The following is a 13,593-nucleotide window of genomic DNA, read 5'->3' on the forward strand; positions in this document are numbered from 1 at the left end:
TTACCGACCTTCCCGAATTTACCGAGAGATTTCTGACTTCAGTGGCTTTCCCTAAAGTTGTCCGAGGTATGCATACTGCGATTTTCACTCGGACAGCAACATTGAGGGCGGGCCGTGATGGCAAAACCTATAACATCCTCTAATAAATGGAATCGTGCCCGCAGTTACACAACACTATGTGCATGCCGGCCGGTCACGTATTGTGTGGAAACTCTATTACAATCCTCAAGCGATTCAGGGCATAGTTGTTCAACAGCCATGCGGGTTACACTGAGGGTTGTGATATAAACAGCTTTAACACTCTTACTAATATGCGCCACACTGTGAACCCACACCAAAGAAGAATGGCAAACACATTTCGGGAAAACATCCGCACTGTAACACTACATAACAAATACCCAGAATCCCATGCAACCCTGACTCTTCCAGGCTACATTATACACCCTGTTAGCACCATAGCACAAAGCAAAAAAAAAAACTCTGTCTGCAATGTTATTTCATTATAAATATCAACATTCTTTGTGGCTCCCATTGTTTTCTTTAATTTGTGAAACGGGTCAAAATGGTAAAGTAAAAATTCCTAAATTCCTTGCAACAGCTGGTTGAGAAACGTTGTTCTTAAACGGTTGGACATTTTGCGCAGGCATTTGTTGACAAAGTGGTGAACCTCGACCTAACCTTGTTTGTGAATGACTGAGCATTTCTTGGAAGCTGCTTTTCTACCCAATCATGGCACCCACCTGTTCCCAATTAGCCTGTTCACCCGTGGGATGTTCCAAATAAGTGTTTGATGAGCATTCCTCAACTTTTGCAGTCTTTTTTGCCACTTGTGCCAGCTTTTTTGAAACATGTTGCAGGCATCACATTCCAAATGAGCTAATATTTGCAAAAAATAACAAAGGTAACCAGTTTGAACGTTAAGTATCTTGTCTTTGCAGGTTATTCAATTGAATATAAGTTGAAAAGGATTTGCAAATTATTGTATTCTCTTTTTGTTTACCATTTACAAAACGTGACAACTGCTTTTGGGTTTTGTATATTAAATCCTAATCAGACCCGCCTGCAGTGCCCTCCTGTTAAAGACCCTTGATTAAACATAAATGTTAATTTTATCAACGTGGAACTGAACAATTACTTTGCTTTGTTTTTTTAATAATTATGCTTTTTTTTTTTTTTTTAAACCGCTCAACACAAAATGGGCGCACACACTCTTTTACAGAAACACTTTGACACCCACACACTATCTCTCCCACAAACAGACACTCTCTCACACAACCATACCACTTCTGACACAGGCTCACTTTTAAAAAACTGATCTGCCGGGACCCACCGTGCGCCGTTATGGTTTCTTTAACTGCTTTAGCAAATAACCCTCTTAGTTTTCGTAACGGTCAAAGCATTCGACTATTTCCAGCAGCCTGTCATCTTCCACAATGATAGATATTTAGGGACTGAATGTCCCTTTGGGACAGAGGACCATATTGTATTTCTAAGGTTTTATTATTATTGTACCGCCGCCTCTTTGAGCTGTAATTTGGCCCCCTTAACATGCTTCAAAACTCACCAAATTTCTGGCAAAAATTGCGATCTAGTCAAAAAACCAAAACTCAAAATTGCGCTCTAGCGCCCCCTAGGAAAAAACACAGACAAAACTGCTTGTAACTTCCATTAGGAATGTCGTAGAGACATGAAACAAAATCCTCTATGTAGGTCTGACTTAGACCTAGATTTCATACACTGACCTCCGTCAGCAAAAATCAACCAGGAAGTTGGCAAAAACCCCTTCAGAACAAAAGTTTCCTAAAAAATGTCATTTCTGCCTCTTTGAGCTGTATTTTGACCCCCTTAAAATGCTTCAAAACTCACCAAACTGGACACACACATCAGGACTGGCGAAAATTGCGATGTAATCAAAAAACACAAACCCCAAAACTCAATTGCGCTCTAGCGCCCCCTAGGAATAAAACACAGACAAAACTGCTCCTAGGAAGAAAACGCAGACAAAACTGCTTGTAACTTCCGGTAAGAATGTTGTAGAGAAATGAAACACATACCTCTATGTAGGTCTCACTTAGACCTACATTTCATTCATTTACATCCTTCAGCAAAAATCAACATATATATATATAGATTGATTGATTGACTGATTGATTTATTGATTGGCCCTAGTGTGTGGGTGGGAATTTTGTCTGTCTATCTGTGTTGGCCCTGCGATGAGGTGGCGACTTGTCCAGGGTGTACACCACCTTCCGCCTGATTGTAGCTGAGATAAGCACCAGCGACCCCCGCGGACCCAAATATATATATATATATATGTGTGTGTGTGTATGTATGTTTGTGTGTGTATATATGTATATATGTGTGTGTACGTGTATATATATATATGTGTGTGTGTATATGTATATATGTGTGTGTGTGTATATATGTGTATATATATGTATGTATATATGTATGTATATATGTATATATATATGTATGTATATATTTATATATATATATATGTATGTATGTATGTGTATATATGTATGTATGTGTGTATATATATATATATATGTATATATATATATATATATATATATATATATATATAATGTGTGTATATATATATATAGAACATGACAACAAAATAAATTGCCTTCAGTGCATCGGTGTCTTGTCAGATTTTGTAGGAACACATAATTTGTATTCCTGATGTAGGAGCACTTGCATTCAGAGGAGAGGCGCTACACTTCCATGTTTAGATACACAAAATGTGGATTATTACGATCATGCGTCGATTGTCAAAGATGTTCGCAGACGAAATCTCTGATATTTCTACCTGAATAAGTGCTTCTGATATTCTGTACATTACGTGAAAATGTCTTAACCTTCTCTATTTAATAGAGGGTAATATTCAGCCTATTCTGTAATTGTGGCCTTTTAATCAGCGCATAGTCTAAAACAATATTCACTTTATTTAAATCTGCCAGAAAATGTCTTCCTGTATATATTCCTCTACTGATGTCCTGCGTTTATTTAGGTAGAATAATCACAGACTACATTACAAAGCATCTAGCATCGTCAAACTAACTCAGGATTGTCAAACTACTTTTCCTTTAGGGCCACATCAGTTATGTCTCCCCTCAGAGGGCCGCTTGTTACAGCAAATAAATAGAGTTGCCTATGCATTTCATTATAAATATTTTTGTGTACACTGTAAAACTGATGACTTAGTAACCAGAATTCTACTGTAGTAAAACGTTTTTTTTATTCTCTACAACATATTACGGTAAATGAAAAAAACGTTAAATGTTCTAACGGGAACAAAAACGGCAGATTAGTCGCCGGGATTTTTTCCCAACATATTACTGGAAATGTAAAAACAGTACCACTGTTTTTTTGTTTTGTTTTATTCTGGCAACAGAGCTTCCAGTTTTTGTGTTAAAAAAATGTGATACTGTTTTTCCTATTTACAGTAATACATGACAAAAACGGCAACTGAATATTTTACGGTAATAAAATAATTTTTTTTGTAATGTTTTTTTGTTGAAATTTTTGGATTAGTTTCAAAATTATTTTTATTTAAATATTTTTTTTTTTTTGGGGTGGGGGAGTGGACAAAAAAAGGTCTGTTTTCTCAGTACATGTATTATGATTTCCCTATCGAATGAATAAATAGATATTATATAAAAAATTAAAAACAAAACGCTCAGTTGACATAATTTTACCGTAAAAATTTTGATAGTGTTTTTTTTCAAACATTCATTTTATCCTAAAATATATTGTAATTTTTACAGTTTCTACAATTTGATGGATGACTTCTTTTGACACAAGTCAAGCAGATATTTAAGTCTTTATTTTTATTTGAATAAAAACAATGCTTGAAAAGTATTGAACGAGCAGCGGGGCAGAGCCCGGCCTTAGATGGCGGCGAGGAGGCGGAGAATGCGGCAGAGCGGAGAGGCGGGGCGTGCCGGGAGCAACGCCGCAGTCATGTGCAGGTGTGTGCATCACGCACCAGGACACAATTAAATCATGTCCTCACGCTGTATAAAAGGGGAGAAGGAGGAGAGATCGGGGCGGAAGGAGTAGGAGAGCCGGCAACAGTGACCGAGAAGCAAGACACGAGAGACAGAGACACGGAGGAGCGAGCAGCGCAAAAGACTGCCTTTATTGAAAAATAAGAGTCAAACCTGCTCGACAAGCATGTCCTTCCTGGGTGGTCAGTGGAACCCGAACAGGGAAAGTCGTCCACATTTGCTTTTTGGCCGCTCTCGCTTCCTAGTCGCTGCTGCCGGCTCTCCTACTCCTTCCGCCGCGATCTCTCCTCCTTCTCCCCTTTTTATACAGTGTGAGGAAATTAGTTAATTGTTTCCTGGTGCGCGATCCACACACCTGCACATGACTGCGGCGTTGCTCCCGGCATGCCCCGCCTCTCCGCTCAGCCGCATTCTCCGCCTCCTCACCGCTGCTCGTTCGCCGGCTGCACCTCCACACAGTATGATATATTTGTTGCAATATTGCGTGATGTTAAAGTTAAGATCAGGTATTTTCGATGCATATTTTCCAGGTGTTCGCGGGCCAAATAAAATGAAATGGTGGGCCAGTTCTGGCCTCGAGTTTGACAACAGTGGACTAACTTATATTATAACGTGTTATTATTGCCTTAACTGCCCCATTACAAATATATTCCTGTTTCTAACATATTGGCGACCTCATTTAGCTGCATGTGTGCTCAGATATGATGTCACGGTGGAATAGCAATTACAGGAGGTGGGAAGACTTTTCTGCTGACTACACACACACACACACACACACACACGTGTGCACTCATGCATACAGTAGTCCTACCCTGCGGACATTATTTGCTCTTTTTAATGGAGAACAAAATGCTGAGCTTGTCTGCTCTCACTGCCTCTATATGATTAAAGCTAGCTAATGAGATTGTTAAAAAAAAAAAAGAAAAGAAAAAGTTGTTTTGGACACCTCAAGGGCTTTCAGTTTTTCAGTCAAACGCATACATTTTAGTGGTAAAATTCTGCTAGGTACAGGAAGTTGTTAACCCCAAATCCTCCACACGACACCTCTGCTCCGGACAGGTTAACCCCCTCCAGCCGCTCCCAGTCTGTGGAACGCTCTCCCTGACCAACTGAGGGCACCACAGACTGTGGATGCTTTTGAAAAAAGGCTTTAAAAGCCTTTTTTTTAGATATATGCATATTAATTCTAGCTATTAGGCTGTTCTAGTTTTTATTTTTAATTATTTTCATATATTTTTTTTCATTACACTGTAGCACTTTAAAGTTGTTTGCTCAATGTAAAAAGCTTTTTACAAATAAAATATATTAATTTTATTATTATTATTAGGGACCGAATGTCCCTTTGGGACAGAGGACCCTATTGCATTACTAAGGTTTTATTATTATTATACCACCCCCTCTTTGACCCCCTTAATATGTTTCAAAACTCACCAATGGGATATTTGAGATTATATAATAATTGGAGCCTTAAAATGTCAACACACAACAACATTGATTTTAATAATTTTTATTTTATTTTTATTTTTTAGCAATGCCACACAAAAAATCCTACTAAAATTATTGGGGATCCAAAAGAGTCCTACTCTTAAAAAATAAAAAGCTTTTTTTTTTTTTTTTACTGTTTTCTTTAAACACAATCGTCTTGAGATCAACTTCAGATCCGTCTGCCAATTTTAACTTTTATTGTTGTTTATGTTTTTTGTTTGTTCTTATCAGGCCGTTCTTTATTTTCTTAAAAACTTATTTTCTTATATGGCAAACACAAAATATGCAACATTTTCCCCCCAAAATGTCTCAAAGTGGAATATTTAATGTGACATTGATTTTGATTAATTATTATTTTTTAAAGAAAATAACAGCCTGCATGGCAGCTTTGTGTTATTAAAGTAAACATTGCAACATTTTCTTGTCACTTTTCACCTTTTTGCTCTTTTATACCACTTTTTCTGTTTTTTATGTTTTTAAATCGTATTTTTAGAATGTGCTTAGGGCCGTTAAAAAATTACCCGCGGGCCGCAAATGGCCCCTGGGCCGCACTTTGGACACCCCTGGTATAAGCCCACAGCAATATTCAGGTGTAATGCACTTTTCCACCACTTGTGGCAGTAATGACAATCTCCAACAAGTGTGGAGCTAAAGTCATAAATGTTTCTTAGTGGCCACATGTGTGGACAGCACCTTTTTAGCTCTTATTTCCAAAATTGTGTAGACTACTGAATTGGGGTCTTATGGCCACTTATGTGGACACTTATCCTGCCATCTGGTGCTGTCAGAAGAGTATAACATACACTGGAATTTGGAAAAAAAAAAGTGTAAAAATAAGAATTAGCATGTCACTAAACATAACGTAGACATTTGTGTACTTATGGACTAAGTACATCCTATCAAAAGATGATTCTTAGTTTTTTTTCTAATTAGGGTCCAATAAGCCCAAATAGCAAAGAGAAATTAAAAAAAGCATATAAACAAACAGCTTGGGCCTTAAGAGGTTAAAGAGGAACTGCACTTTTTCGGAGAATTTTTCCTATCGTTCACAATCATGAGAGACAAGAAGACAAAAGGTTTTTGTTTTTTCCGCTTCCTAACATAAAAAGTGACTTGTTCTAGGTGGCTTGCAAAGCAGCTAATGGGAGTAATCATTTCTACCTCTAAATCACTTTAAAAAATGCATCCAATAACCGACAGTAATACTTCATTTATGTTCCGTAATCTGTATTATCACCAAGCTCTAGGCTTAGACTTAGACAAACTTTATTGATCCAAGAGGGAAATTCTTTCACACAGTAGCTCAGTTACAAAGGATGGAATATAGACTAAAAATGTACCATAGTTGAAATTAAAATATAACATATATGTAATATTTACATATTATATATACAGTATATAATTTATACTAATATATTATTGTGGAAGGGGACGTGGCCTGCGGGCCTGCCGCGGAGCAGGGTGTGGAAGGACCGGCCTCGAAGCACAGCTGGTAGGGGATTGGATTACCCAGCTGGGACTGATCATCCAATCACCTGCCATGCTTAGTAGCGGCAGCCGGGCCGAGACACGGTTGTTGGAACGAGAGAGAGACTGAAAAGTCGCATTAGAGTCTGCTGTCGTGGCGTGTGAGAAAATTAAAACGATTGTCAAACCTGACTTACCGCGCTTACGGGAGGATCTGACGTGATCAGAGGAACCTCCACAATTATATTATATTATATTTTTACATTGTTACATCGTTATTGTAAGAGCAAACACAGAGGAACTCTTTTTTTTTTTTTTTTCCCAGCATATTTGCACATCATCTTGGGACGGCATGCTGAGGCTTAGTCACAATGACATCACTTCCTCGGCTTCTGTCTGCTCCAATGTTTTACTCTTCCTTCGTGCTCCCTTCTGTAAGCAGCAACTCCATCCATTAAAACAATTCGTAATAATTGTCGGGTTCAAACACTGATGACATCTATTAAACAGACAAAGAAGCAAGGAATTAAACAGAGACAGAATTCAATTTAGCTCAATTGAGGAGAAAGCTCTGGTCTGTACTCTTTGTACAGTCTCCCACCACGCTCTGACGAAAGATTGTACGCCTCTTTTATTTGGACTTTCCCTGATTACATGGCGACAGCTGTTTCTAAAGGAAGGGGGTCGTAAACAGCTGTCGCCTTTGGTTACAAAACAGTTCAAAGAAAAGGTGCCTGGAAGGGGGTCAGGTCCTGCTTCCTCTCCACTTTGTAGATCTCAGGTAAAGACGAAACTTCCTGTGGATTACAATGCATCAAAGAAACCGACACCTTCATGTCGCTTCCCATCCTACACAGTGGCGTTTTACAGGTGTTTTGATTGGTAAGATCAAAGGCAGCTTTTTTCTGCTTGCCGGGAACTCGTTGAAACACAAAAATGTGTGATAACTTAGATACAATTATTCTGACAATAATAATATGTACTGTTAGAAGCGGCCCTCTGGGGCCTAGCAAAACTGCGACGTGGCCCTCAGCGAAAACCACTTTGACGTCTCTGTCTTAAAAGAATCGCTAAGATGGCAATCGGCTTCAGGGCAGCAAGGAAATGTTCACTAAGGGTCGGACGTTTGAGGAGATTTATAGTGAATCGTGTTTCGTTAGAACACAAGGCAACCGAAGCGCAACAGAGTTCACTTGCACGTGGAGAGTGGTCTGCTTATTTGGTGCACACCAGGGATCACATTTGTGGACGCCATCAGAATGACTCTGTGGAGAGGCGCAGCCGGCGAATGAGCAGCAAGATAGCGGCAAGGGGACGGAGAATGCGGCCGAGTGAAGAGGCGGGGGCGTGCCGGGAGCGACGCTACAAGTGGGATCAGGGGCGTGGCTCGCACACCGGGACACAATCAATGAATCTCCTCTGGCTGTATAAAAGGGCAGCGGCGGAGGAGGGTGAGGGAGAAGGAGGAGAAGAGCCCGCAGCAGAACCTGAGTACCGAAAGCAACAGAGAGTAACGACGTGGCCGACTGAAGCAACCGAGGAGCGAGCTGCAGGGAAGGAGCTGAAAAGCGACCCGACCTGAAGACAAGCTTTAATTGAAAAATAAAGCGAGTCAAACCTGCTCGAAAGAGATGTCCTTCCTTGATGGTCCATTGAACCTGAATGACAGCGAGCGACTGTCACATTCGGCGCCCAACGTGGGGCAAATGCCTCTAAGCTCGGCCGCCCTGCCCCGCTGCGCCTCTCCACAGACTCCTATACACACGGTATTGGAGGGGGTGGAGCCAACCAGCATGGCGTAACGTGACACAGAAGGATAAACAAATGATAAATGGGTCGTACTTGTATAGCGCTTTTCTACCTTCAAGGTACTCAAAGCGCTTTGACACTACTTCCACATTTACCCATTCACACACACATTCACACACTGATGGAGGGAGCTGCCATGCAAGGCGCCAACCAGCACCCATCAGGAGCAAGGGTGAAGTGTCTTGCTCAGGACACAACGGACGTGACGAGGTTGGTACTAGGTGGGATTTGAACCAGTGACCCTCGGGTTGCGCACGGCCACTCTCCCACTGCGCCACGCCGTCCCTATAGGATAGTTTCTTATGTACAAGACGTACGGCGGCCCCTACTGGGCGTCACAGTCAAAGTTGTCCAGGTCGTTTTCCGGCAATGCGTAAACAGATTTGCTCTTCTTCTTCCTGTTTTCCGCCCCCGTGCCTCGGGTTCCCTGGTGGTACCCCGAAAAGGACAGGTAGTCGGCCATGCTGTTCCTGATGCCGTAGCTCACCATGCTGTCATCGCGGCCCCCGGTGGCGGTCAGCTGCATCCTGTTTGGGAAGATCGGAATCGTAAACCGACCAGCACGTCTTTGTTGTTAGCTCGTTTCCAGCGAGCATTACGCCTACCTGTTTATTTTATTCCAGTCGAAGTGGCTCCTCATGACAACCGGTGCCTCACCCGCTGGTGGAATTGTTCGGTCGGACAGACATGGAGCGGTCAACACGCAGCAAAGGCCGTCCGCAAAGTCTGGAATCAAAGCAAAAATGTCCCCGGAGGTCGGAAAACATCAACTTAAGTGAGTTGAGGCTCAGAATAATAACAAAAGTTAGGTCGGTTGTTGTTTTTCTTTTGTTTCTGTTTGTCCCAGTGCAAGAACGCACAGTCGCTTTCTATTAGGGTTGTCAAAATATGAATACCATATTTTTTAGACCTATAAGGCACGTTTAAAAACCTTTTGTGGAGAGGCGCAGCCATGGAACGAGCAGCGGGGCAGAGCAAGGAGGCGGAGAATGCGGCCGAGCAGAGAGGCGGGGCGTGCCGGGAGCGACGCCGCAATAGAGTTCAGGTGCGTGGATCGCGCACCTACACACAATTAATACATCTCCTCTGGCTGTATAAGAGGGCAGCAGCGGAGGAGAGTGGGGGAGAAGGAGGAGGGGAACCCGCAGCAGAACCTGAGTACAGAGAGCAAGACGACGACGACGCGGCCGACTGGAACAATCGAGGAGCGAGCAGCAGAGAAGGAACTGAAATGTGACCCGACCTGAACACAAGCTTTGATTGAAAAATAAAGCGAGTCAAACCTGCTCGAAAGCAATGTCCCTCGCCTCCGATGGTCCTTCCGGGTTGGGCGCCAAATGTGACGGTCTCTTGCTGTCGTCGTGCGGGTTCCACGGACCATCAATGAAGGACATTCGGAGGCGAGGAACATTGCTTTCGAGCAGGTTTGACTCGCTTTATTTTTCAATCAAAGTTTGTCTTCAGGTCGGGTCGCTTTTCAGCTCCTTCTCTGCTGCTCGCTCCTCGGTTGCTTCAGTCGGTGCGTCGTCGTTTTGCTCTCTGTTGCTTTTGGTACTCAGGTTCTGCTGCGGGCTCTCCTCCTCCTTCTCCCCCACCCTCCTCCGCTGCTGCCCTTTTATACAGCCAGAGGAGATTTATTAATTGTGTGTAGGTGCGCGATCCACACACCTGAAGTTGATTGCGGCGTCGCTCCCGGCACGCCCCGCCTCTCTGCTCGGCCACATTCTCCGCCTCCTTGCCGCCATCTCGGGCCGGGCTCCAGCGTGCCCTGCGCCTCTCCACACCTTTTATTTTCTTAAAAATCGACAGTGCGCCTCATATACGTAATAATTCTGGTTGTGCTTACTGACATCAAATCTATTTTATTTTGTACATGGTGTAATGATAATGGCAGTCAGACATAAGAGATATGTGTGCACTGCAGGTTGACTGACGCCTGTTCAATAAAGAACGGTAGCAAGTACCCGTAAGCAAGCAACACCCAAACTTTAAAGTTTTATTGAGAATACAGTACATTCCACAAAATGTTTTTGTACGACTTTGGTAAGCTACGAATCCGCACTGCTTGATGGAACGCGGAGCAATACGGCTACCGTAGTCAGACATGCTCTGCTTTGCTAGGCGACATTATCTGCCATTTTGTTTCGCAATATTTTGTAATATCATGCTAACATTAAAGTGCTAACTATTTTTTAGCTAATTTTACACTTTGTATTCTAATTCCCCAGCCATACACCTTAGTCATATAACTCTGTATGTGACACAAGCTAACTGTTAGCATGCTAACCTTAGCTTACTAGCATGCTAAAGTTAGAATGCTACTTTTTTGGAGCTAGTTTTGCATTCGTTTACCCCAGAGTCCTATAACTTGGTACATGCCACTCGTTAACGTGCAAACGATACCATGCTAGCAAGCTAACTTAGGGATGCTAACTTTTTCATCTAATTTTACAAATGTTTCCGTATTTCCGCAGCTGTACACCTTACAGCGGTCTTACTTGAAATGTGAGACATGCTAACTGTTAGAATGCCATCGTTGGCACACATGCTAAGTTTTACGCGCATGCTAACATTTTAGGCTAGCTATATAACTCATTTTGTACACATACACCTAAAACTCACGGATACGGACACTCTGCACCATTTTCAAGGCATGGCGGCTTCCGGCAACCCCCGGCCAGAGGTCCAGGGCACAGATGGTTGGCCCATCAACATTTCCGCGGGAATTTTCCAGTGTGTTTATACAAGTTTATATTGGGATATGTCGTTTCTTAATGGGTAAAGACGTGAATGTCTCTCGTATTCATTTTTGCATTAAAGCCCGCTAATGAGCTAGCATCAGCATGCTTTTCCAGTAAATTAGCTCATCAAAGAGTTATTAATCACGGTTTTACGATCATTTAAAACGGTCGGGAGTTGGACCGCGGTTTATCATCATACCGTTTATCGTTCCATTCCTACTTTGGTCAGGTATTTTTCGGCAGTCAAATGCAAGCAGTCATGAACGTTTTTACATTGCGAGTGAAAGCAGAGATCTGCCACCACAAGCCCAGGGACAGTCCATTACCACAGGAAAGCTACAGCAACGTGCCAGCCAACCTTTATCACTTCTTTAAGTGCTTAGAAAACAGTTTAGAGACACTCTTGTGTTGCTTGGCAACACTTGGAACAATCCTGCTTTAGTCATTTCACCAGGAAGGCAAAGTGTAACCTTGGGAATTGACTACTGTCATCCTGGCATTGGAACAACTCTACCTACTAATATAAACATTTTGACTGTCAGGAGACTTTGTTGGGCTTCTGTTCGTTTTGTATTTTCTTCCGGCTCACCAGAATAGTAGTCGATCATCTGCTCCAGGCACTGGAAGGTGAGGCGAGGGGAGATGTAGTACCAGCTGTTGTCCAGCCTGAAGATGCGATAGTGCTTTATAGGGCTGTGCCTGACCGAGAGCACGTACATACCTAAAAACCCACACAGAAAAGTCAGTCGAGCTGTCAATTTTTGGTCAGTTATTTTGAGGAAGATGCGGCTATTTTTATTTCTTTTTGAAAAGCAGAAGTTGACAGCCGTGTTTATGTCTCCCCAAGCTTAGTCATTGTGGACATTTGCATGAGTCTTGAAAGGTTTCCAGACAGATAAGAGTTCCTCACCGCGCTCCACAGAGCTCTCCCGAACCAGAAAGGAGCCCACCTCGTTCCCAGGTAGAAGCAGCAGCTCCTCAGCCTTCTGCCTCGTCACCCCCTCGAACAGCCAGCTGGTGGATCAGTTAATAGTCAGTCGCCATGGACTCTCTTTGGGCCAGGTGGACGTGTAGGTGTACTTACCCGTGGTACACTTTGGCCACGTGACTCTCGGGGATGTAGTTCTTCTTCCCCGTCTGAATGGAACTCACCTTACACCAGTAGGCGTCCCTAAGCACCAGCCAAAAGGGGAATTAGAAACCATGAACTTTTGCAGGAGATTGCAGTTCTCCGTTCAACAGCGGAACCAAACCAAAAAAATGCAGATGAGCGTACCGCGAGATGATGCTGAGCTTCTCCCCCATCTTGAAGATGGGCTTGCCGATGTCCGGAGACGGGTAGTCTGCGAGAACTACCATCAGGTTGTCCTCTGACCCTAGACACCAGATGGTTGCCGTATCAAACGTGGCCTCCAACGTCATGTTCAGTTTGGCCGTAGGAGATCTCACCTTTCTGAGGGTTGCCGGGGTCTTTCACGTCGACTTCTGGACGGATGCCCACGCCTCGCATCACGTTACCCATCCTCCCCGCGAATCAAACTTGGCCTGAAGTAAAGACAGAGACACATCAGCCTGGTTAACTTCCTATAGACGCCTGGCTACCAGCTCTCTCAACACTCTGGAGGCAAGCTCGGTCTTATCTTACCGAAAGATGCAGAGAATAAGAATGTTTTGGAGAAGAACGCAAGCAAAAGGTCGTACCCGTTTTGACATCAAGAGAGACGTGAGGAGCCATCGCGACGGCCCTGGTGGCAGAGGTGTAGACCCCCTCGATGTCGAGGAGAGTAATGACTTGTCAAGAGTCTGCTCGGGACTGACAACACACTTCCTCCCACGAAATGAGGAAGAGGAATGGCCGCAAGTGTTCAGCTAATTCAAAGTACAAACCCAGTTTCCATATGAGTTGGGAAATTGTGTTAGATGTAAATATAAACGGAATACAATGATTTGCGAATCCTTTTCAACCCATATTCAGTTGAATATGCTACAAAGACAACATATTTGATGTTCAAACTCATAAAGAAATAAATACATTTGTGCTAATAATTTCCTTTAGAATTTGATGCCAGCAA

The 13,593-nt window shown here is 42.8% G+C and overlaps 1 protein-coding gene across 1 annotated transcript; it reads right to left on the bottom strand.

The window, feature by feature from the left end:
- Positions 1-7,513: 7,513 nt before the first annotated feature.
- LOC133547755 (src-like-adapter) lies at positions 7,514-13,355 on the bottom strand. The gene is made up of 8 exons (XM_061893306.1): positions 13,223-13,355; positions 12,971-13,066; positions 12,798-12,897; positions 12,606-12,692; positions 12,432-12,535; positions 12,111-12,242; positions 9,386-9,506; positions 7,514-9,307 (listed from the first exon to the last, which is right to left on the bottom strand). The coding sequence occupies exons 2-8, from the start codon at positions 13,041-13,043 to the stop codon at positions 9,106-9,108; spliced, it is 819 nt and encodes a 272-aa protein (XP_061749290.1). The 5' UTR covers positions 13,044-13,066; positions 13,223-13,355; the 3' UTR covers positions 7,514-9,105.
- Between the last annotated feature and the right edge of the window lie 238 nt (positions 13,356-13,593).

The sequence above is a fragment of the Nerophis ophidion genome, unplaced genomic scaffold, assembly GCF_033978795.1.
Source record: "Nerophis ophidion isolate RoL-2023_Sa unplaced genomic scaffold, RoL_Noph_v1.0 HiC_scaffold_176, whole genome shotgun sequence".
Lineage (NCBI taxonomy): Eukaryota > Metazoa > Chordata > Actinopteri > Syngnathiformes > Syngnathidae > Nerophis > Nerophis ophidion.